This window comes from Peromyscus maniculatus, chromosome X (assembly GCF_049852395.1).
Source record: "Peromyscus maniculatus bairdii isolate BWxNUB_F1_BW_parent chromosome X, HU_Pman_BW_mat_3.1, whole genome shotgun sequence".
Taxonomy (NCBI): Eukaryota; Metazoa; Chordata; class Mammalia; order Rodentia; family Cricetidae; genus Peromyscus; species Peromyscus maniculatus.
In genome coordinates, this window is record NC_134875.1 from 141,458,316 (window position 1) to 141,483,686 (window position 25,371).

General features: G+C 37.1%; 1 protein-coding gene across 40 annotated transcripts in view; it reads left to right on the forward strand.

Annotated features, from left to right (window-relative positions):
- Huwe1 (HECT, UBA and WWE domain containing E3 ubiquitin protein ligase 1) overlaps nt 1–25,371 on the forward strand; it is a 195,775-nt gene that overhangs the window by 93,399 nt on the left and 77,005 nt on the right. For 27 of the 40 annotated variants that reach the window (XM_076562359.1, XM_076562358.1, XM_076562366.1 and 24 more), the window contains 17 exons: nt 2,990–3,052; nt 5,406–5,483; nt 6,217–6,264; nt 6,341–6,409; nt 6,996–7,095; nt 8,652–8,752; nt 9,042–9,192; nt 9,307–9,434; nt 10,536–10,676; nt 10,887–10,992; nt 11,741–11,797; nt 12,588–12,791; nt 13,276–13,377; nt 13,763–13,843; nt 23,301–23,407; nt 23,675–23,852; nt 24,743–24,834. In XM_076562359.1, the coding sequence (XP_076418474.1) occupies nt 2,990–3,052; nt 5,406–5,483; nt 6,217–6,264; nt 6,341–6,409; nt 6,996–7,095; nt 8,652–8,752; nt 9,042–9,192; nt 9,307–9,434; nt 10,536–10,676; nt 10,887–10,992; nt 11,741–11,797; nt 12,588–12,791; nt 13,276–13,377; nt 13,763–13,843; nt 23,301–23,407; nt 23,675–23,852; nt 24,743–24,834 (1,806 nt within the window). The remainder of the gene's footprint in view (nt 1–2,989; nt 3,053–5,405; nt 5,484–6,216; nt 6,265–6,340; nt 6,410–6,995; nt 7,096–8,651; nt 8,753–9,041; nt 9,193–9,306; nt 9,435–10,535; nt 10,677–10,886; nt 10,993–11,740; nt 11,798–12,587; nt 12,792–13,275; nt 13,378–13,762; nt 13,844–23,300; nt 23,408–23,674; nt 23,853–24,742; nt 24,835–25,371) is intronic. The other 13 variants (XM_076562377.1, XM_076562380.1, XM_076562376.1 and 10 more) reach the window with 2 other exon arrangements.

Genomic DNA, 25,371 nt, shown 5'->3' on the forward strand with positions numbered 1-25,371 from the left:
ATTATAGAGCCTGACCCATATTAAATTACTTTTGCGTAAGATTTGATTTGTTGTTGCTTTTTAGGAGCAGAAAATCCTTTAGGTCTTTTCCTTTCACAAATTGCAGGATTAGGTAGATCTGGGGTCTTAGCCCAAGAGTACCACTTTCTCTGTTCCATTTTGCACTGGCCTTTCCTTATCTCTTTCAGCACAAGTCTTAGCTCCAACATTAAATTTCCTGGTGCTTTTTTTCTCTTCAAATTGTACATTTTATATTTCTTTTTGCCTTACTTGGTCTTTTCCATTGTAAGCCTGCATAAAAGTGATTGTTACAACCCCACTACAGAATCAATATTAGGATGTCTTGAAATTTTCTGTGTATGAAATTAGTCCAGAACTTTAAAGTTTAGCTTCAGGGAGATTCTTAGGACAAGGACAAAAGGCAGCCAGCCACATTCTTCACCAAAATATCACAAGAATGGTCTTTAGTATAGTTCCTAATATCACCAAAATATCACAAGAATGGTTTTTAGGGGCTGGAGAGATGGCTCAGAGGTTAAGAGCACCAACTGCTCTTCCAGAGGTCCTGAGTTCAATTCCCAGCACCCACATGGTGGCTTACAACCATCTGTAATGAGATTTGGTGCCCTCTTCTGTATACATAATAAAACTCATAAAAAAAAAAAAAGAATGGTCTTTAGTATGGTTCCTAATATTGTTCTCAGCTCTACTATCTTCCAAGCTCCTGCTAGGAAAGGCAGATAAGCCTTGCTTACAGTGTTCAACCACTTTGTTAGTCCAAAGTCCTAGAGTCTTCCACATTTTTCCAAATAACAGTGTGGTCAGTCTTGTCACAGCAATAGCCTACTTCCTGGTACCAACTTCTGTCAGTAACTTTTCAGTTGTTGTTATAGATAGTATGGCCAAGGCAACTTATAAAAGAAAGCATCTAATTTGGTGCTCATGATTTCAGATGGTTAGTTTGTGACCAGCACGGTTAGCATGGCATCAAGTGGGCAGACATGGTGTTGGATCAGTGGCTTATTATATCTTGACTCACAATAAGGAGGCAGAGAGCACTAACTGGGAATGGTGTAGGCTTTTAAAACTTTAAAGCCCACCCCTAGTGACACCCCATCTCCCTCAACACCTCCTAATCCTTTCTAGACAATTGCATCAACTGGGGACCAAGTATTCACACATAATGTGCCTGTGGTGGCTATTCTCATTTAAAACACTACAATATGGTTTTCACTAAAGAACTAAGGTATAATACCCTAAAAATACCCATTATGTGTTTTTAAAAAAGTCCTTTGTTTTCAAAATTGCCATCATCATTTGGAGCAATAATAAAACATGACCCCCATTTTTTGTATTCCATGCTTCTGAGTTAATAAAGACTTTTAAGAAGCTTATTTCTCTAGCATTAGGTAGGTTTTGTTTTGTTCACCAGTAGTGTTCTGTAATGGATATCTCTGTGAATGGCAGCTTCAGTGATATATATTGTTTTATGTATTTACTGGAGAGATTGTGAAATGTTTATATTTCTAAAGAAGGATTTCTAAAGAATGAGATTATAGAGAGAGCACCATGTTGTAGCCTTTCCTGGTAGAACACCAGATTAGTAGTGATTGGGACCCACATTGTATTTATGAGAATTAAGTGAAGGCATTTGTATTTGAGCTGGCAAGGCATGATTTACCTTAAGGCAAGTAGTAGCTTATTAAAACTCATGGTTGTAGCTAAGATGACTAACAGTTATTTAAACTTAAAAATGTGCTGTTCTTGCCAGGTGTGGTGGAATGTATCCTTTAATGCCCAGAGGCAGAGTCAAGTGTATCTCTGAGTTCAAGGCCATCCTGGTCTATATAGCAAGTTCTAGGTCATTCAGAGATGTACAGTTAGACCTTGCTCTTACTGTTAAAACTTTTGATATTTCAAAGGCCCGAGAAGACACTGTAGTCTGGGCCAAAAGCAAAATTATATGGCCAGAATATAGGGTTTGGAAGATACTAGTAATTCTGCTACTCATTGCCACAGGCACTTGTTTGAAAGCTTTTTATACTTTGGTAGCAAAGTGTCTTAGTCATTGTTTTATTGCTGTGATGAAACACCAAAACCATGACTATTCTTACAAAGGAAAGCACATAATTTGGGCTTGCTTACAGGTTCAGAGGTTTTGTTCATTGTCAGCCACAGTGGGAAACATGGCAGCACGCATGCAGACATGGTGCTGGAGAAGGAGCTTGAGAGTTCTACATCTGAACCTGAAGGTAGCAGGAAGAGAGAAAACACTGGGCCTAGCTTGGGCATTTCAAAACCCAAAGCCTACCTGCGGTGACACACTTCTTCAACAAGGCCACACCTACTCTAAGGCTACACCTCCTGATGTTATTCCCAAGGCATTCAAATATATATATATATATATGAGTCTATGGGAGCCATTCTTTTTTTTTTTTTTTTTTGGTTTTTCGAGACAGGGTTTCTCTGCGCAGCTTTGCGCCTTTCCTGGAGCTCACTTGGTAACCCAGGCTGGCCTCGAACTCACAGAGATCCGCCTGGCTCTGCCTCCCGAGTGCTGGGATTAAAGGCGTGCGCCACCGACGCCCGGCATTATGGGAGCCATTCTTATTCAAACTAATACAGAAAATATATATACTCTAATAGCATGTAATTTGGCTCATGTCAAGAAAAAGTGTTGTCTACTCTGGTGAAAAAGGCCAACTATGAATGACTGAATGCCAGCAAGCATGAATTCAGACATGTGGAATGCAGTAGCTAGCAATGCTGCTTTGTACTCTTACCTTGAGCACCCTCGCAGCACCATAAAATAGATTTCATCAAAGAAAGAACCATCAGACACACCACTTTGCTTTGAGTCTCAAAGTCTTGCTTTTATTTGTTTTTATCTTTTATGTGGATGAGTGTTTTCTCATTAAACACTTTATAAACATAAGCCTAAAACCATAAGCATTATGCTAACATTGTGGTTTTTTTTTCTTTTATTAAGAGCTGGGGTGGAAAAGAGAATGGCTTTGGACTTGCAGAATGTTGCAGAGACTTGAATATGTTGGTGAGTAACTATTTCGGATTTGATACTGTCTTTTTTTTTTTTCCTCTTTTTTTTTTTTTTTTTCCGAGACAGGGTTTCTCTGTGTAGCTTTGGTGCCTGTCCTGGAACTCAATCTTTAGACCAGGCTGGCCTCGAACTCACAGAGATCCACCTTCCTCTGCCTCCCAAATGCTGGGATTATAGGCGTGTGCCACCACTGCTCGGCATGATATTGTCTCTTTCTAAGCTTTACATAACAATGAATGTGTGGTATATAAATTGACAGACATCAGGACTTTTGTTGAACCTGTGGAAAAAATAATACATAATGGCTTTAGGAAACTTCAGCTCTTGATGTGCTGATTATAAAGATTCTCAGAGTAGTATGTGTTCATTTATCCAGTTCTGAAATAAATTGAGTTTGTTCAGTCAAACTGAAAATCTTCCCCCCCCCCCTTTCTTTTTTCTTTTAATCTTGGAAAGTGAAGCTGGGAATAGTAGTGCACATCTGTAATCTCAGTATTTGGGATATGGCGGGAGGAAGATCACCAGTTGAAGACCAGCTTTGACTATATGATAACCTGTCTAAACATTGAAAACAAAAGAAAGCAAAACAAACAAACAAACAAACAAACAAAAAAACAAACCAGAAAGTGCATTTACTTGTGTTCTCACACGGCTATATCAGAACTTTGAGACGTGTTCAGGAGTAGTTGATTGGAAGCAATTTAGGATTACTTAGAACTTCATACAGGGGGAGAGATGGCAGATCAAGACCAGTTGACCTATATTTGATTGCCAGCACCCACACAGAAACTCAAAACCATCAGTAACTCCAGTTACAAGGCATCTGATACCCTCTTCTGGCCTCTACAGGCACCAGGCGCTCATACGACACAATAGATATACATGCAGGCAAAACACTCAGACAAAAATTTTTAAGTATTTTTTTAAAAAAGAACTGTTTGGTGTGCTTTCACGTTTCCTCTTAAATTTTACCCATTATCTGGTTATAGATTTAGGCTATCTCCCTCTTCTGCTTTGCTATGTTTCAAGTAGAGCTATCTGCAAGGCACATTTGGATCCTAGTTTCTCATGTATAACACAAGAGGATATGATCAAATTCAACTAATTTATCTTCTGGAAAACTTTATCCCTTAGTAGTATGGCTCTTTTTCTAGTCACAGACATCTCATATTTAGAGCAGGTTACTTTCCTACCTTAGCTGATAGCTATTCTTCAGTGAACAATTGTGAATGGATGTTAGTAATATGGGATGCATATCTTGTATGTTAAGAGTATTCAGTTTGGAGTTCTAATTTTGAGAATGTACTATTTTTATAAGTAGTAGGTTAATTCTGAACCTTATGCACATTAAGAATTTCTAGGTTTGTGTGGTGTCTCTGTTACCTGTTTCGGCCCTTGCTTACATTAAGGTTGAGATTTAGCATGTCAAGAGATTTTGAAAATTTTGTGTTTTTTGTAGTATATACATATGTTGAACCCAATTTTATAAAGGTATACAGTGATAACATCATTGTGTTTTCTTTGAAGGGAATGTGTTTTTGTTTGTTTATTTTTCAAGACAGGGTTGCGTGCGTGCGTGCGTGCGTGCGTGCGTGCGTGCGTGCGTGCGTGTAAGTAAGTAACCCTGGCTGTCCTGAAACTTGCTCTGTAGACCAGACTCGCCTCAAACTCACAAAGATCTGCCTGCCTCTGCCTCCTCAATGCTGAGATTAAAGGTGTACACCATCACTGCCTGGCCAAGGGAATGTTTTAGTGGGTCAATGTTCTATTATTGAAATTTCATCTGTCATATTACTATTGTAGAATTGTAGAAGATGTGCTTTCAGGGCGTAGTTTATTTGATTTGGTGTAGTCCTATGCAGAAAAAAATGAAATGTGTTCTAGAATGGTATAGAAAGGAATATTTGAAGTAATTGAAAAAGTGCCCATGAGGAGGTTGGTAATACGTTTTACAAGAATGCCCTATTCCAATTCTTTAGCTGGTACTTAGATTTTGACCCTGATACTTTTTCTCCATTCTTTAAGTCCTTAGTCATTATTAGTTAGCATACTTGACCCTACCATGAGAATAACTATAGTCAAAATTGATACATTGAGAAACAGGTAACCTGGAAGTAAAAACAGATTTTTGTATTTCTGAACTCGAGTCTTCCCATTCATTTCTTTTCGAACAAATGTCATCTGAACTGTGGTCAGGGCAAGGAACTAAACATTGGTGTCGAATATACTGCTGCCACAGTGTGGTGTTTAAATGGCTAACTCTTTGAGGAAGAGAAGGCAGTGGAGGTATCTATGTTGTCTAAAATCAATTCAAGCTCAATGTCTGATTTTTCTCTTTGATACCCAGAAATATCCACCAAGCGCAACCACACTACACTTTGAATTTTATGCAGACCCCGGAGCTGAGGTCAAAATTGAGAAGAGGGTGAGTCTGTTTGGTGGTTTATAGAATCTCTTAGTTTAAATGAGGGAATGTTTTAACCTATATCACTGTCCTATGAAGCTAAATGTACCTAAGAAGGTTTTCAAGAAAAAGCTAATTATATGCTTACCTCTCACATACATGATTAGGTTTTGTGTTGGAACCTTCCAAAAGACAGAGTCCCTTTTATTGGGCACTACCATACTTGTGTATATTGCTCCTAGTCTCAGATAGTTGTCTTTTAGGTTTCTATATTTATGCCTGCCTGTAAGAAGCTCTGTATGTTGCCTGTAAAGACTTGCTTAAATGATGTGGTTGTTCCATATTCCTAGGTGAGCTGTTAAGATTCTGTTTGGTTTAGAAATTCACTAATGAATCAGAACTTCCACTTATAAATTAAATATTTTTTTATATTAAAGTTGTTTTTAAAATATGAGAAATAATTCTTTTTTGTTTTTCGAGAAAAAAATTCTTACAGATTCAATCTTTGTTATGAATATTGAGATTGTGGAGACTTTTAGAAAAGGATTAAAAAGGAACACAGAATATAAACAGTAGTGGTTTCGAAGAAATTACCAAAGACTCTTACATGTGGAAAGTAGATCCTTTGGATGAGTTTGAAATTACCTTGGTTTTTAAAGAGGTTGGCTTAAATGTAGAATGGCATTTTGTTCTCAGGTGACTCTTAAAGGGTATTTCGTGACCCCTAACGGCTCTTTTAACTTTTTACTTTCAGACAACTAGTAATACACTACATTATATTCACATAGAACAACTTGACAAGGTAAGAGGATTCTTTGACAACTGGTGGTTAATTTTTGGTTGACATTTTGTTCCTAATATTTTTTTTTCTAATACAGATTTCAGAAAGCCCTTCTGAAATAATGGAATCTCTTACCAAAATGTACAGCATTCCCAAGGATAAGCAGGTATGATATGTCTGAAAAAACACCCCCAGCATATGGTGGTTTTTGAAATATATTAATATGTGTTGGGGAAGCAGAAAATAGAGCAAAATTGATGTACGTCTGAGTCCAGCCTGGTAAATAAGCTACCTAGTTGTTTCCTCTCCTATGCTTAACACTAAGTTCTAGTACCTTATGAGAGTTTGGAAACATGACTTGCAGGCCAACTCAAGTGATTATCTAGTTGTGGTGATAGCTTTCTGAATTTTGGATACATTTAGGAGAACTTAATTGTGTTATATTGTTCTGTTCTTTTTGGCAGTTGTCAGATTTTAATTTTTTTAAAATTAGAATTTCTACTAGATTATTGTCTATCAATATGCTGATAGTTCTTGGCTTACCTTGAAATATTACGAGACTCGGTGTCCCTGTTTTGTCACTCTTGGTTTGTCAACTAATCTCATTATAGGTAATATTAGTTCAGTTTGATATCCTAGCAAATAGCAACAAGACATTTTGCCAAGCAGCCTAAAAGATAAAAGCTCCCACCCCAGAAACAACAAAAAACTCTTTGTAATGATTTTCTAATATAAGTTCTATATTCCTACAGATGCTGTTATTTACTCATATAAGGCTGGCCCATGGCTTTTCTAATCACAGGAAGCGATTACAAGCTGTTCAGGCCAGACTACATGCAATATCTATATTAGGTAAGGAAACACTAATTAACTGATTCTAATTAGGCAGTTTGAACTTGATTTCTAATAAACTTCATCGTTCATCTGTCTTTATTGTTAATCAGGCTTTATTATGTCAACCTAAATTATAAATTACTTGTATTCCTAGTGTTTGCTGTAGTCATTTATTGTTCTTGAGCTCCTTTATGTACCAGAAAAACTTATGCCTTTATTGTCATGTCACATGGCCTTAGTTGTCATCATCTTTAAAAAAAAAAAATGTATACTTAGAGTCACCTCACTGGTCAATACCCTTCCTATTGATAGTTCTCTTCTAATTCTCCCATCCCTTCAGATGTGTATGTTTGAATTCTGAAAATAATTAAATGGTAAATACTCTGTCCTTTCACTGTGGTATTGTAGGTTGGAAAACAGTTGTTTTTTTTTTTTAACTATGCAGGATTTCATGGAAGCATATAATGTACTTTGAGTGTGTAATCCCTATCTATCATAGCCCACTGCTCTCCTCGGCCAGTTTCATCTCTATCCATTCCCTAGACAGTTTCACTTTCTACTATGAGGTCATCAGTACATAAGTGATTATATCTAAAGTCTGTCACACACGAATGAGAGGAAACATGTTACTTGTCAAGACTTGCATCCACTTTCCTGCAAAATGGTATAACTTCATCTTTTTGTGGAAATCACAGTTTTTAGGCTTTCACCACTGAAGATTATATAGCCTCACTTGGTATTCTTTCAGTTAACTTCAGTACTTTACATTGGAACAGTATTTATGAGCTATTTTAAGAATTGAAAGAAAGCTTGGAAATCAACCTGTCACATGCTAGGCATGTTATAAGGTATAAAAGCACAAACATGGCGGCTACTACCTATCTTCATTTAGCTCTTGCTTACCTACTCTTAAAGCTAAGAACCTTGCCCTGAATCCTTTCTCTTGTCTTTGTGGCTATGCCTAATATAACATCTGGCATATTACCCAGAAACATTTATTAAAAACTTAATGTATGTGCTCACATCTCAGCCAGTTTTTACTTCTGAGTGTATGTCCACTCTCACCTCAGTGTACAATTTAGCAAAAGTGGATTATGTGCGTTTTTGAGACACAGGGTCTTACCATGTGTTTCTTGATGTCCTGGAACTCAATGGGTAGAACAGGCTGTCCTTAAACTCTGGAATTCAAGATGTATGCCTTTATGCCTGGCTATAGTATACACATTATTTACACAAAGTTATGATTTAGTCTACTACAGTTTATAAAAATTTATGGTGAAAACAAGTAAAGGAAGAAGCTAAAATAAAAGACTATACCTATATCCAAAACATAGTCATAGTTCTATCAAGTAGTGATGTTAGAAAAATGATATCCTTTCCTACAAAACTCCCCCAAAATTCTTAAGACACCTGATAATTCTAGTAAGGAATTAAATAAATGAGTAGGCTAGATCTTACCACAATCTGTTATAACTTAGCAATTTTAGCCTTCCATGCTGATTGGAAGGTGTCTTCTTATCCAATGGTGGCTTAATAACTGCATTTCTGCCAAAGTCTTTGCTTCTCTTTTGCAGTCTATTCCAATGCCTTGCAAGAGTCAGCAAACAGTATCTTGTATAATGGGTTGATAGAGGAGTTGGTAGATGTCCTTCAAATAACAGATAAGCAGCTTATGGTAAGTATGTATTAATAACGTCTACATATCAAGGTCATACTTATCTGCCTCTTTTTCCTGAGGAGTTGAAAAATGCCCCAGGAAGGAAACTTAGGCCTTTTGCTTCTTTCTATTTGAATATTAAACTGTGAAATTAATAAATGCCAGATTTTCAGTGTTACTCTCCACAGACATCTGTCTCCTCAAGCATTTTTCAGTAAAACTACTTAAATTTTGATTTTGAGATATTTGCGCCTTAGTTCAGTTATCCCATGTAGTTTTGACACTTGTTTGTTTTGTACTTTCATAGGAAATTAAAGCTGCTTCTTTACGAACATTGACATCAATTGTGCATTTGGAGAGAACTCCCAAGCTCAGCAGTATTATTGACTGTACTGGAACTGCCTCCTACCATGGATTTTTGCCTGTCCTTGTGCGGAACTGCATCCAGGCCATGATTGGTAGGTTAGGTGGTGATTATTTATTCCAGGAACAAGAGGACCTTGACATTTTCATTGTTTTAACAACCTGCTAGCTTAATACATTTTCTATACCTCTCCCAATTTCCTTTTTAGATCCTTCCATGGACCCATACCCCCACCAGTTTGCTACTGCCCTCTTCTCCTTTTTGTACCACCTGGCCAGCTATGATGCTGGTGGCGAAGCATTGGTCTCCTGTGGAATGATGGAAGCCTTACTAAAGGTACTCTATTTTCTTTTCCAATGTATTTGTGGGAAAATAGCTAAGAGTACAGGTTTTAAATGTTTCCTTCCTTCCTTCCTTCCTTCCTTCCTTCCTTCCTTCCTTCCTTCCTTCCTTCCTTCCTTCCTTCCTTCCTTCCTTCCTTCCTTCCTTCCTTCCTTCCTTCCCTCCCTCCCTCCCTCCCTCCCTCCCTCCCTCCCTCCCTCCCTCCCTTTTTTAAAGATTTATTTATTATGTAAACAGCATGTATGACTGCAGGCCAGAAGAGGGCGCCAGATCTCATTACAGATGGTTGGGAGCCACCATGTGGTTGCTGGGAATTGAACTCAGGACCTCTGGAAGAACAGATAGTGAGTGTTCTTAACTGCTGAGCCATCTCTCCAGCCCCTAAATGTTTCCTAGTGAGGAGATAGCATAGAAAGCTTATCCTAAAAGAGTTATACTTTTGAGTTACCACATTAACAAAAATGTATCTGATGGCTCAGAGGTTAAGAGCACTGCTGCTCTTCCAGAGTTCCTGAGTTCAATATCCCAGCATCCACATGGTGGCTCACAACCATCTGTAATGAGATCTGGCGCCCTCTTCTGGCCTGCAGTCAGAACACTGTATACATAATAAATACATCTTTAAAACAAAACAAAAAAGCCAGAAATGTATCCATTGTCAATATTAAGGTATTTTTATAATCCAGCACAATTTGATGGTCCACATGTTACCATGACATTAAGTATGACACTAAGGGGGGAAAAAGGCACTTGTAAAGTTTTGCTTTTATATTAATAGGCTTTGTTTTGTTTTATTTGGTTGGTTAGTTGGTATTTTGAGACAGTGGATCTTGCTTGGATTAAATTTACCAGAAATTTTATTTAATCCTATTAATGAATTGTCCATGTGGCCTCACAGGAGGTCGAATTCCAGTCTTTGAAATTATAGCACTATTATTTGATGAGCACAATGTATCAGGCATGTGTCCTTTTCCTCCCCTTTCATACTATGCTATCTCACAGGGACTCCCATACTTTATTTTTGCAAAGGAATACAGATTTTTTTTTATACCTCTCACATTTTAGTAATTGTGTTTGCCTCTCTCTTCTTTGTAGGTCATAAAGTTTCTTGGTGATGAACAGGACCAGATAACATTTGTCACCAGAGCTGTCAGAGTGGTTGACCTCATTACCAACCTGGATATGGCAGCTTTTCAATCTCATAGTGGTCTTTCTATCTTCATCTATAGACTTGAGGTATAATTGTCTAAGGATCCTTTTGCATAGACTTAGAATTCCAATGAGTGCTGAGTGTAGGAGTCCCTAAGTACCCTAAGTAACCATCTTATCTCTTTAATGTTTCTAGAAACTGAGTTCATAATTGATTGATATTCTTTAATTACACTTTTAATCCCTGTAATGTATAGGGATTTAAATATTTTTTAAATATTTTCTCCTTGATTATAGCATGAAGTAGATTTGTGCCGAAAAGAATGTCCATTTGTGATCAAGCCAAAGATCCAGAGACCTAGTACCACCCAAGAAGGAGAAGAAATGGAAACTGATATGGATGGTAATTAACAAATTATTAAGTCATATTTTTGTGTATGAGATTTTTTTATTATCTATTATCCTACTTCAATTTTAATTCTTCCTCATAAATTATGAGGTACTTTGGTTATTTTCAACATTTTTTATATAAGTGATTAATTGTTTGAAATAGAACTGGGAGGTAAAGCAGATGGTAGAGTTGCAGTAGACCACTAAAGTCACTACAAATCAATCACTTAATAATTGATGTTTCTTAATGTGTTGGTTTATTATATTATTCATACTACAAAAGCATAAGTTCCCCAGAGTCAGAATATTGTCTACTGCAGCTCAATATATCCTGGGTGTTTATTTAATATATGCTTGATAAATTACATGAAGACTATAAACTCTTAAGTGGGACCTTGAAAAACTGTTTCTGAATACTTTAAGAAAAGATAGTATACTTGAAGTGGTTATTGTTTAGGGATTAAGGTCATAAGGTCAGAAATACAAAACCAGATCATCTTAGTTTTCAGTTGTGTTGTGTGTCTTAACAATTCCAACCCTCTCCTAGTATATACTTAATAATAGAATAAAAACTGGTCCCCCAAATACTTTTCTTAAAATTACAGTAGTCTTGTCTTAATGACCCAGCTTATCATTGCATATATCTATTATTATCTATTATTCTTATGCTAAAGATATTAGAACAATAAATCATGGTATACTGTTCCTTTTTTCTGACTTTGTTTTCGGGCACATTTATCTGTGCATGTTGTTGTCCCTAGAAACCCTTTTGCCCAGTTTCTGTTTTATTGTGAACAAGCCGACATATAAGTTCACAGGTGAGATCCCAAAGTGTTGAGTAAAATGTGTTATCTATTAACTGCTGATAAGTAATAGTTGACTATCCACTGTAAGCCAGTAATTGTCAAAATTTAATAAACAAAACAGTAAGTGCTTGGTAAAGAATCTGTCAACATCTGAAGTGCTTGATTCAGTTAAGTTTGCCAACTGGTAGCCAGGAAACAAGTATTTGAAACTAAGTGCTTGTGTTGTATTCCTAATGAAAGTGTATATTCAGTGCAAAGACGGTTACACAGTTGTGAGTTTGTGCTTACTTTTTAAGTAGGTACATACATGTATAAAAATGATTTGAAGAATATATTTCAAAATGTAAACACTAAAAGGGATCTTATTACATTTCATAAATTAAAAAGAATAAGTATTTGCTTTTACACAATTAAAATGATTTTATTCAAGAGTATAAAGTAAATGTTAATGCTCACTTCTAACCCTCCCATATAGGTATTAGTTTGATGTGGCTCCTTCCAGCCTTGTTAATATCCTTTCCATGTTCACATTTACATGCATATAGGTTTTAGAACAGAAAGACACTTGCATTGTTCATTATGTCATAGACATCCTTCCCTATGAGCACTGAGATTAAACTTTCAGTGTTAATTAACCTCTTTTAATAGGCTCTACTTACTACTTACCACCTACCAGTAATATACAAAGTTGCATGTTTTGCATCGTTCATCTCACCTTGGTGGAAGAAGTTTTCTCAGAAATCTTTCTTTTCTTTAGTACCTTTTATTCTAATTAGTTTCTTTATCATAACTTGTACTTTAGTTGCAGATGTAACTATGGAAAGCAGTCCAGGCTCGTCCTTAACTATGGAGCACCGGCTGGAGGTTGAATTAAGGGCATCAAGTTCCAACAGCAGCACTAGCATCTCTGGCCCTGGCCCGGGTCCTGGCCCGGGTCCTGGCCCGGGTCCTGGCCCTGGTCCTGGCCCTGGCCCTGGCCTTGGCCCTGGCCCTGGACCCCGTCCTGGTGCGTAGACACATAGATACACAGTCTTTCACACTGACTTACTTAATTAAACTAGTGAAGAAGAGAGCTTTAGGAGGCACTTAATGGTACACTTGAGGTTATCTTATAAGAACATGTCTTGTAACATTTTATTGTTTTCTGGCAGTTCACACATTGAATATCAAAACAGACATTTTGGAGTGCAGATAATATCCAAAAGAGGAACAGAGTGAATTTGGAAGTTGAATCTTTTTTACTTTATAATATATCCTTTTTTTTTTTAACCTTTAGGTCTCTAATTTTAATACTGGTCTTGTGCCATCCTTGGTGATTTAATTTCTACTTTCAAAATACTCTTTCCAATGTCCCAGAGATCTCACTTTAAATGTCTGTTAGTTTTGCTTTAGTGCATATAGATGGGTCTCTTACTACGTGTTTCGTGTGCCTATTTACTGTGATTTAATTGTGAACCCAGTATGATACTTTTACCTTTCTCCTGTGTCAGGAGTCCAGTGTATTCCACAACGAGCAGCACTTCTCAAGTCCATGTTGAATTTCCTCAAGAAGGCCATTCAAGATCCTGCTTTCTCAGATGGAATACGGCATGGTATTTTGATTCTGTATACTGCTTTCTAAGACCACTTGATTATCAAGATTTTTCTTTTTCATGTTTTCCTTATGTTTACCCTTTTATAAAGCATACTTAGTAAATTGATAGGTATTTTTTACTTGATACCACGTTCCTTCGACATGATGGTTATTTACACTTTTCCCAGCTTTGCCCTCTGTTCACTTCTGTCCTTTTTCCATTTTTTCCCCTCATAGTCTCCATATTTCTTATTTTGGGCCACTGTTTAAGCTTACTGCATGAATAAAATAAAGTGTTGGGAGAGGGGTGTCAGATTTATTTACCATGGTTAACATACTGCTACCTACCACCCTTGATCCTCATCTCCCAGACTGATCATAGTCTTTGTACATATTTCTCTTAGTAATGGATGGTTCTTTGCCTACCTCTTTGAAACACATCATCAGCAACGCAGAATACTATGGCCCATCACTCTTTCTCCTAGGTAAGTAGAATTGATAGTTGGGTCTAGGCTGAATTGACATTATACATGTAATCTTCCCACTTGGAGGCAAAAGTCAGCCAGATCTCTGAGTTCAACGGCAGCCTGCTCTACATAAGAGCTTTTAGAAATCCTTAAAAGCTGGGAATGTAGCTCAGCACTAAAGTATTTCTGGCAATTTGACAAATTGGTTGGAACCATCCCACTCCGGCATCACAAAAGCAAATTGGAACTCCACTTAGAATTCTATAAAGGAATTTAGTGGGAGATGTAGAAGTGGCAGATTCTTTGAACCTAGTGGAATACGCATTTTTACAAACACACACGAGTTTGGGCGGTCTAGATATTTGTAGCTATTACGACTGCTTTCTTGCTTATTTGCTGATGAAACAATTGAGTCTATTTCTATCTTGTGACTTGTTAATGATTACTTAGGAGAATTCTATATAGTTTTGTTATCTGCAAATAATGTCTTCCTTGTTTATTACCTTTATGCTTTTCTTTTCCGCATCTTAATACACAGATTTCTGATGAAGTGGTTGGAAAGAAATGGAAAGAGCCTCTTTGCTTTGTCCTTTGTGAGTTTAGAAGGGAAAATACTCTTATTTTACCACTAAGCATGATGTTAGTCAGAGATTTCACGTTGAAATTTTCTGATCCAGTTAAGAAATTTTCTTAGAGGAATTGCATCAGATTAGGTGACATTTTCCTCCCAAGGTTAGGTTCAGGGAGTAACTGTAAGTAATTTTTGGATATTATGACATCAATTAGCGAGGCAATTTCACGTAGTTTATCCGGTAATTAAAAGAGGTTTATTTCAGGGGTAACTTACATCCACTAAGGGATCAGCTACAGGATCTGGGAGAGATGAGGTGCAGTGTAGCGTAGTTCTTTGGAGAACTCTGACTTGGTCTGCAATCCAACGTACAGCCCACGAAGAGCCAAGAGAGCAAGCAGTATGCATCTCGGGTCTTAAGGGGTCTGGTCTCGGCCACACCCCAGGGGCAGGTCATAGGCAGGTGTGGCAGTTATTTGCTGCCACACTCTAGGGGTAATGTTTCAGGTCAAAGGTGGAACAGCTACCCACTACAGGATATGATTTTTTAAAATGTGTTACTTGAATAGGTAGACAAGTCAAAGGCTAGGGGATGAGAATTTGGCACTCTAGAAGAAGTAAGTTCAGAATGGAACAAGTACATATAGATAGTAGCTGGTTTAGTTTGGGCGAGGGATGGGTTTGAGTAGAGTGGAGGTGAGGGTGATGGTACAGCACATGCTGGGCAAGTACCTTACCACTGAGCTATACCTTCATTTATATTTTCCTTTTTTTAAACAGATGAATTCTCGGTAAATTGTCCAGAATAGTCTTGAATTCACTCAAGTCCAATCGGTTTTTTACTTGAAATTCTCTTGCCTCCACCTTCGGAGAAGCTAGGATTGCAGGCCTGGGCCACAGGCCTAGCTAGCAGTTGGGAAAGTTTTAAACAGAATACATATGATTGAATGAAAATAAGCGCATTCAGTATTGATTAGAGAACTGTGGTGACACAGGCAGCAAATGAGACTTAGCTCTTTGATTAAATCAAGTATCAGTGGTTGTGCACATTCTATTCCAGTGGTAGCATAATTTCTTATAAATAAATTTGAGAAAGATCAAAATGGGTGCAGTCAACCCAATATAATTGTAGCAATTGTTAGCGTTATTCCCTGCATATAACAGTCTTTCACCTGGAGTAGGAGATGGCTGAAAAAGTCATTGTGGGTGTGAGACCCTTTTAGTCATGTAATTGTCTGTTTTGGTGTGTTGGTTATTTACTGTTTATAGATACCTTTTATCTAATGACCCATAGCAGTATGAGGTCCCTTTAAGATACAAACTACCTTGTGATGCCAACATAGAGTTTAATGTCTGTTTCCTAATCAGTCATCATAGCAACTATACGATTTTGTCAGTTGTTGAGGATTTCTGGTGTGCTTTTAATTAGTTAGGAGTCTGAGAAAGGTAGCATTCACAAAGAGGTAATTAATGAGGAAGCAACTGGAAGGTCACAATGTCTTATAGTAATTTTATGCTGAAACCCACCAAATAAAGAATTGACATTTCTTACTCTGTTCCCAAACCCAGGTTCTTTGTCTTCACTTTTATATTTACTTTTATTCTCTTTATTGTTTCTCCATTAATCTCCCCAACTCCCTTAAATTTTTCATTGCCTACATAACCCTTCACATTATTTTCTGTAGCCTGGCTATTGTTGGTGTCGTGATTAATAGACTGTTTAACTTGAAGAGATTGACAATCTTTTTGAATATTTAATTCCAAGAGAATCAGACTAAGTTGTGTAAGTGGTTACCTATGGCAGGGAACCTGTTATTATTGCTGGACGTTTAGCATTCTGGTGTATTATATCGACAACGTGAAATCAAAGAAAGTAGATATGAGTAGTGATTATGGACTAGTGATGTACAGGACTGGTTGGCAAGAGAAAGTCAGAGTTGCCGGGTGGTGGTGGCACACTCCTTTAATCCCATCACTTGGGAGGCAGAGGCAGGCAGATCTCTGAGTTCGAGGCCAGCCTGGGCTACAGAGTGAGTTCCAGGAAAGGTGCCAAAACTACACAGAGAAACCTTCTGTCTTCGAAAAACAAACAAACAAGCAAAAAAAAAAAAAGAAAAAAAAAAAGAAACCAGAGCTGATTAGACTTTGGAGTTACAATGAGTGATTAGTCAGTATGTTGTACATTCTTGGTAGTACATCATGTAAGTCACAGTGTTAGCCACCAAATCTTGATGTGTCTTTCTGCTTTTGAAACTATTAAAGTGATGGAAGGTCAGTATTTTTGTCTTCATCAAAGGTTGAGAATGCTTTTAATTTTTTTGAGATGTGACCTTATTTTAGACTGACCTTAAACTGGCTATGTAGCATAGGATGATCTTGTGTTTTGTTTTCTGAGACAAGGTTTCTCTGTATAATAGTCCTGGCTGCCCTGAAACTCTTTATTCAACCAGGCTGGCCTTGAACTCACAGAGATTGCCATCCAGACTGTTGGGATTAAAGGTGTGCACTACGTCGCCTGGCGATCTTGTATTTCTAATCCTCAGGAGTCTGCCTCCTTAGTGCTAGGAAGGATTACAAGCATATATCATCACACCTAGTTCAAAAATTGTATTCAGGTTGGGCTTAGATTCATGCTAGACACTCTACCAACTAAGCTACATCTCTAGTACCTAGAAGAATTTTTCAAGGAAAACTGACCCAAACAAGAAGGGTCACAGAATATATAATAAGCCAAAAGAAATCTACCAAGATTAGCAATTGAATTGTAGAATCCTGATCTCAGATTGTAAGTCAAATGATGCACAGTCAGGTTACTTGGAGTCAAAGTACTGAACAGTAATTGTTGGAGTAAGTAAGTGTTTATTATTTTAATTGGTGTCAGTCATACTAGATCTTAAAAGGACCTCTTCTTCAGTATTCTGGAGTAAGGCAGATCTAGAGCTACCATTAAATATCTTGCTACTAGAAAATAATTTTAAGATTTTTTTTTTCCTCTTGGGAAGAACTGTTTTTAGGTGTCTGACCAAGCAACAAACCTGTTTCCCATGAAATTGAACTTTGAGTTAGCAGACCTTTAAATTCTATCATTAAGAAAATATTTGAGGTTAGACCTTTCTTGAGACATACAGAATAGTCTAGACAGGTGAAGACCCTAATTTTCAGTGGATCCCATTCTGTTTTCTCTTTTAATCTAAGCTTCAGTACGCTATGGAATGTTCCATATCAAAAGGGTGATGGTCTGTTTGGTCTTGAGACGCATTTGTAGCTGGAGGGCTTCTCTCCAGGTTCCCCAAGCCCCGCAGTCCCACAATCCAGTTACAAAATAATCACTCAGACGCTTATATCACTTATAAACTGTATGGCCGTGGCAGGCTTCCCGCCAACTGCTCTTTCATCTCAAACTAACCCATTTCTATAAATCCATACCCTGCCACGTGGCTGGTGGCTTACCGGCATCCTCACAGGCTGCCTCTCCTCGTGGTGGCTGTAGTGTCTCTCCCTCCTTCTTCCTGTTTCCCCAATTCTCCTCTCTCTTTGTCCCGCCTATACTTCCTGTCTGGTCACTGGCCATCAGTGTTTTATTTGCATAGAGTAATATCCACAGCACTTCCCCTTTTCTTCTTTTTTTAAAAAGGAAGGTTTTAACTTTAACAGTAAAATTACATATAAGAAAACAATTATCGAGCAAGAATTACAGTTACAATATTAAAGAAGTTGTCCTATCTATCTTATATTTGTGAGTTTAAGGTTTTATATCTAACTTATCTTTTATCATAACTGAGGAAATTACAACTATCTAGTTTTCAACCACATCAAAGACCTGAGAAGGAAGATAATGGTACCTGAGAAATGGTAGATGGATGCAAGCAACTTTCGGGAATCTTGCAAGATTAGACCAAGACAGCTGGCAGCCTGGACAGTCACCTAATGTTTCTCAGCATTATTGGTGCATTCAGATTGGCTACAGGCCTAGAATATCTGACAGACCATTTTCAGAAGCAGGAATTTTGAGAGACCATCTTACCCTGTCTTGGCAGAGTACAGTGGTCACTTTCCTTGTGTCCCGCTTGTCCAGAAAGGACAGCATTGCATTTGTACTGTCAGCCATCAAGGCAAGGGCAGTTCTTTGCCCAGTAGGCCATTTTGTGCCAAAAAGACAAACTTCCAAATGGAAATGTCTTAGAAGCCCAACATTCTCTCAGGATCAATTGGTGCAGCCAGGAGCAATTGTGTCTCATGTCAACAGAATTTTAAGTTATTTAAATGCCATATTCTCTAGGTCTATGAAGTGTTTGAAGATTACTTATCTATCTGAAATATATCTATGTATACCTAGAAGACTTAACTAACATGGCTACAAATATGATTATCATAAATGACTAATTATTAATCTATTTTTAATTATCCATTACAATTTTAAATGAGTTACATAAACATAATACCTCAAACAATAGAAATATATATATATAGTATAACAAATTTAACTTAAAGTTTGTATCAATAAACTAAAATTTATACCAATGTAAAACATTTTAAACATGAACTAAAATCTATACCAATGTAAGACATTTCAAACAAGTTTTCTTTAAAAGCAGGTTCATTAATCTACCCTTTTATCTCATCATCTCCACATTCTTCTATATATCTATATCATATCCCCTTTTCTTTTTTAGAAAGAGATCACATTTATAATCAACCTGTTTTAAATAAAAATAATGTTTTTTCTCTGTCCCACATCAGAGGGCTCTTCTGATTTGGGACACAAGAATCTCTTAACCATTTTTTTTTTTAAAGCAATATGTCTGGGTTTAGAGGGGGAGTGAGCCAATTCCACCTCTAAAGCCAGCTTGGTATATTTGGGAATTTGGGCGTAGCATCTCTTACTACTTCCTGCTGGAGGGGGGCGCTGTATCTTATGGGGAAGCAAAGAAAATTTTAAGCCTATGGGGTAGTCCTTGAGGCTGTATTGTGTGAACCAGTTGCCTTGAAACCGCTCTGGATGTTGGATCATCTGGGCCATGGTGTCATCGGAGACCTTTCAGGGGGTCTTGGCTGGTGAAACCTGATGTATCTTAATCTGGAACAAATCCACAGTCTCTGGCTTTCTGTGGAAACAAAAGCAAAACCTCTTTTCCAAAGTAACATATCCTTAAATCTAAATTTTGAAGTCAAGTTACCTTTAAAATATACATATTGGTTTAATTCAACATCTTTTTTGATCAAATATTTTTTTGTAGTTAAAAATCCCAAAGACAACACAATCCAGATTGTCTGTGTAATATTCATCTTTACGTGGCTTTTTACATTAATTTTTTTTGTCTCTTTCAAGCCTACGTATATTTTACACACATTGTAAACGATGTTATCTGAATCAGTCTTTTTGTGAGCCTATTGCTTTAAACTGCATCCTTCTAAGCCTGAAACAGCACTGTGGCTGCTGGCTCCGCCCACTTCAGCTTCCCAACATGGCAGTGGTACGTTTTCCGCCAGCTCTGGGAGTCATCAAGTCTCAGAAATAGTGGGTCTAAGCTTTTATCAAAGCAGCATGTAGCCTAGAAACCTTTTTTTTTTTTTTTTTAAATACTAGTAAAGACTAAATCTACTACACAGTATAATGTGCCTCTGGCAGACCCCTCATTCCCGCCATACTACCGGTCAAACGCACACGCCAGGAACCCGCCAGTGTTCAAACCCGCGTTTTGCGGCGTCTAGCTGCTCATATGAGACAAGAAGCAGGAACCTGGTTTTGGCTCTGTTTAGAATTGGTTATTAAATATTCTCAGGTTTAAGGTGGAAACTCGAGCCGTTGGGCGCCATTTGTAGCTGGAGGGCTTCTCTCCAGGTTCCCCAAGCCCCGCAGTCCCACAATCCAGTTACAAAATAATCACTCAGACGCTTATATCACTTATAAACTGTATGGCCGTGGCAGGCTTCCCGCCAACTGCTCTTTCATCTCAAACTAACCCATTTCTATAAATCCATACCCTGCCACGTGGCTGGTGGCTTACCGGCATCCTCACAGGCTGCCTCTCCTCGTGGTGGCTGTAGTGTCTCTCCCTCCTTCTTCCTGTTTCCCCAATTCTCCTCTCTCTTTGTCCCGCCTATACTTCCTGTCTGGTCACTGGCCATCAGTGTTTTATTTGCATAGAGTAATATCCACAGCACGCATTGGTGCGAAATCTTTTCCTTTGTGGCCAAAAAGGGAGAATAAGAAACTTAAGTTACGTTTTGTTAGGATGTAATGCCACTTAAAAGTTATGAGTTCATGGTAACTTAAGGCAGTGAGCAAAATTGGGACCTTTTTAGGAAACCATTGTTCATTTGGTGTTTTAGCTGAATGTCATTTAGCAGGCCATTATGTCTATATTAGTCCTTCTGCCTTGATAAGAATCCAATGTACAATTCCTTCTTTTACGGCCATGCCCAGACTCAGCTGTGTGATCTGATCAGTCAGTGTCACTGGGAATCCTAAAGGAGACAGTGTATTCTGAGGACTATAATAGTATTGGTAGTAGCATGGTAAAAAGCACAGTTTACAAAAAAGGCTTGTTATTGTTCGGTGTTAATATCTTTGGGGGGACTGCTCTTTTCTGAAAGGAAACTGGTGGAGGAATCGATCTAGGATTCCTCCTAAAGGGGAGTGGAAACTGGGTTGGGATGTAATGTATGAGAGAAGAATAAATTTAAAAATAAAAAATTATATCACACATACATAGGTTTTACTAGTGCATTAAGACAAGGATCTAATATAATCAATTTGCCAGTGTAAAGGATGTGAGTATACTTACCAAGGGCAGTGAGTCTAGTGAGTAGGACACATTTCAAAGGTTAGAGTTTGAGTAGGACCAACAACACGAAGAACTTATGGCATTTAGCCTAAAATTTAATAACTTAAGATCTGAAATGACTAGAAAGGAAGCCTCAGTGGATCACTGGAACCAAGAGAAAGGATAATATGAGTTTATCCAAATTGGAAAGTAAGAGTATTCAGTTAAGGCACAGCTCCTTAAATTGTAGGTCATGATCCCTTAGGAAGGAATTGCATAACTGGAATGTAAGAGTCACAAAAAGTTGGCAGTGATTTGAAAGCAAATGTGTACTGAATCTAAGATGTTCAGGTAGTACACGTCAATGTTGCCTCACAGTGTTTTACCACAGCCTTGGTTCTGAATATGTGTCATGCACTCTTTACACTGTATGACATCACATCATGTAATGCTAACAAAAACTGCCTGAGGAAACTTGTCTCAGATTTAAGACTGCTGTAAGTTCCAAATTGCAATGATTTTACTGTGTATCAAATTTTCTACTCTTACTAAAACAATGGTTCAATTATGGCAAAAAAAAAAAAAAGTCAATGTTTCCCTACCATCATTCCTCAGCATACAAATGTCAAATTGGTGTTTTGTTTGGATTGTGTTCAATAATCTAAATTGATATTTGAGGCTGGGCATGGTGGCTCTTTCCTGTAATCCTGTTGTTTGGGAGGTAGAGGCAAGAGGATTTAGGGTCATCCTAGACTATATGAGACCCCATGACAAAAACAACAAAAAAATTACTGTATTAGTTGCTGTCTTACTGAGTTGAATAAGAGAATGTTAAATTATTTTGGACTTGGGATTAGGACAGAATTACTAGCAATTCCTGAAAATTGTCCTAAACATTCTTACATTTTGTACTTTGTATTTACAGAAATAGCCTTCTTACACTGACAATTATAAAATTAAAAAGTCTATCAATTCTGAAAAACATTGAAAATATTCTGTGGTATTATCAACTGTTTAGTCAAGATTGAATTTGCCATGTAAAAGTAAACAAACAATCCAAAAAATGACTTAGATTTTTTAGAACCTTTAGCCAATAAAAAAATCCCAAATGCCGGGCTTTAAACATTCTATTCAATGGTTAAGAGTACTAGACTTCTAGTCCCAGTTTCCAGGTCAGGTAGCTCACAACCATTTGTAACTCCAGCTTGAGGGGATTCAACACCCTCTTCTGGTCTCTGTGAGTACCTGCACACACATGGCATATACTTAGACAGACAAAACACACACATAAATAAAAGCAAATGTTTAAAAAGAATGCCAAGTGCCACAGGGAGCTGTTGATCCCAAATTTTCACACATGTGCTATTTCACTGCTGTTTATTGCAAATAAGCATGTCCACTCACTGTCTTACATGAAAACTTGATTTTTTTTTTTTTTTACAGAGTTAGATATTACTATTAGCAGGTTTGTTCTTAGGTAGTTTAAAGGCACTGTTTGTATACCTTTTGTCACATTCTCATATTTTCAAAAATCTGATAGTCTTCCAGTACACATTTCCAAATATTATAGGTGTTAAAGCAGTAGTAGTATTTTGTGTGTATATTATAATATATTGTTAATATGTATTTGTAATCATACTTCCAATTTAAATTTAATAACTAATATTTCTGCAAAATACTTTATCCACACTCATCAGTTAAGTTAGCATTTACCCCAGAAAACCTGCATCTTAAGTACTTGTCGTTACGAATTTAGAGACACCAGTTTTCACAGAAAGAATGATTTATATACATAGTGATACATATATTTAATGGACTACTATACAGGCAATGAAAAAGAATGGTTTATGGTGATGGGGAAACTCCCAATTACATGTGAAAATAGCAAGTTATATAACAGTATAACTCCAGTTATTAATATGGGCTGTTAAAATATCTTAAAGGATAGTTATTAAAATTCTTCATATTTTATTGGAATATTCTTGATATTCTGTTGTATTAGTTTTCATAATCACAAGAGTATAAAATTGTTAAACATTGAATGTATATGTTTTAAGCTTTTTATTTCTTATTTATTTGCTTTTAATACCTGTCAAGAGTCTCAGTTTCCCTTATTTTTCCTCAACTTTGCTTTCAGCTACTGAAGTGGTGACTGTGTTTGTATTTCAAGAGCCATCACTGTTGTCCTCACTCCAGGACAATGGGCTGACAGATGTCATGCTGCATGCACTGCTTATCAAAGATGTGAGTTCATTCTACCACTGTATAAACAGTACTCCATGTCTATCCCTTCCTTAAGATATACATCCACATACTTAAGCAAGTAAATAAGTTGTTGTGTGAAAAAAAAATTATCTCTCTTTTGTATGTATGTATTGTTGAATCCAGTTGGGACCTGATTGTCAAAATCTCTTCTATTCCTATTCCTCATCATGGTTCCCCTAGATATCTTTTCCTTGCATATGTATTTGACCTTTTATGTGTTACATTCAAATCCTCTGTCTTCTCCAGGTTCCTGCTACAAGGGAAGTCCTTGGTTCCCTCCCAAATGTATTCAGTGCACTTTGCTTGAATGCCCGAGGTCTTCAGTCTTTTGTACAATGTCAGCCATTTGAACGTCTCTTCAAAGTTCTCCTATCTCCTGATTACCTCCCAGCCATGCGGAGGAGGAGGAGTTCTGATCCCCTTGGTGAGTTGCTACTGTTCATTTTATAATAGAAAGTTGGTTTTGACAAGGAAAGTTTTCCTTGACTGCACATCGTTTCTCTGGCTAGGTATGCTCAGCTTAACGGGAATTATCACCATATATTCTATTGTTACAGGTAGGAAGGAATACTTCATCCTTAGCCTCTCTCCTCATAGTATTTCCATGCTTCTGAATAGTTCACTGTCCTGATATTGGTAAGAAACAGGTATAGGGACCAGTGATATATATCCAAGTCCACTAATTAGCCTACCAAAGTGAGAAATGTGGAGTCTAATGTTGTAAACAGATAGATGTTTTCATTTTCTCTAAAATTAGTCATAGATAATTAGATTTTCTTCTCAGTGTGTTTGAGTCTAGATTGATGAGGAACAAGAAAGTAAGAGTTAGAGAAATACTGTAGTTTGCAAAAGTAATTCTTATTTGGGAGGTTGAGTCGAGATAATGCCTTGAGCCCAGGGGTTTGACTAGAGCCTAGACAACATAGTGAGGGTACAGCACAACAAACCACACCCATACCCCCTCTCACCATTTTATAAATCAATGTATTTTGTACTTTGATCTACCACTGCAGCCCCCTAGTCATGATCATTCTTCAGATACAGCCAAAGGGTGTTTATGCTTGTTTCTTTTCTACTCATCTCTCTATAAGACTAGTTCAGACCTTGACAGTGGAGTTGGCTAGACTGATCTCTTTTCCTCCTCCACAATGATTTGGAGGATTAAGGTTTATGTGAATTCATTCAAGAATGTGTGGTGTTAGAAAGTTACAACAAGCAGTTGAGTTTCTTTCCATGTTAAGTTGGCACAAAAATTTATGGGCTCTCTATATTTCTTCCTCTAAACACTTTTTTTTTTTTCTTTTTTGCTTTAAGGGGATACTGCATCAAACCTGGGGAGTGCTGTTGATGAGCTCATGAGACATCAGCCCACCCTCAAAACAGATGCAACAACTGCCATCATTAAGGTATTGATAATGGCTGTGACATTGATCTTTCTGAACCTTTTTCGAAAGTATTTACCTAATTTCTAAACCTTGCTTTAGGGCTGCTACTTTGTAAAACCAAATACTTAAATTAATTATTTCAAATCTTACAAGAAAGATTGCAGCCTTTTCATACTAAGAATTATTTTCTGAATTAAAACAGTTCCTCTTTTTAATATAAACTTTTCTGTATTGCTTTCTTATAAGATTAACCAAGTATACAAAGGCTTAAGTTCTGTCTATATGAGCATATACAGACAGTTTTTCTTGGCTTTCTCCCTCTCTCATTTGCTAGCCATTCCACTTGATTATTGGAATCACCATATGAGTTACTGGAGCTTGGTAATTTAAAAAAATAATGTGACCTTGAAATATTTTAGCTTTTTACACATCTGTTATTTATAAAAAATTGAGCTAATGACTACATTACAGCAATGGTGTATATATTATATATAATTATATATATATTATATAATATATGCACACAGTAAATTCTTATAAAATGCTACATTACATATA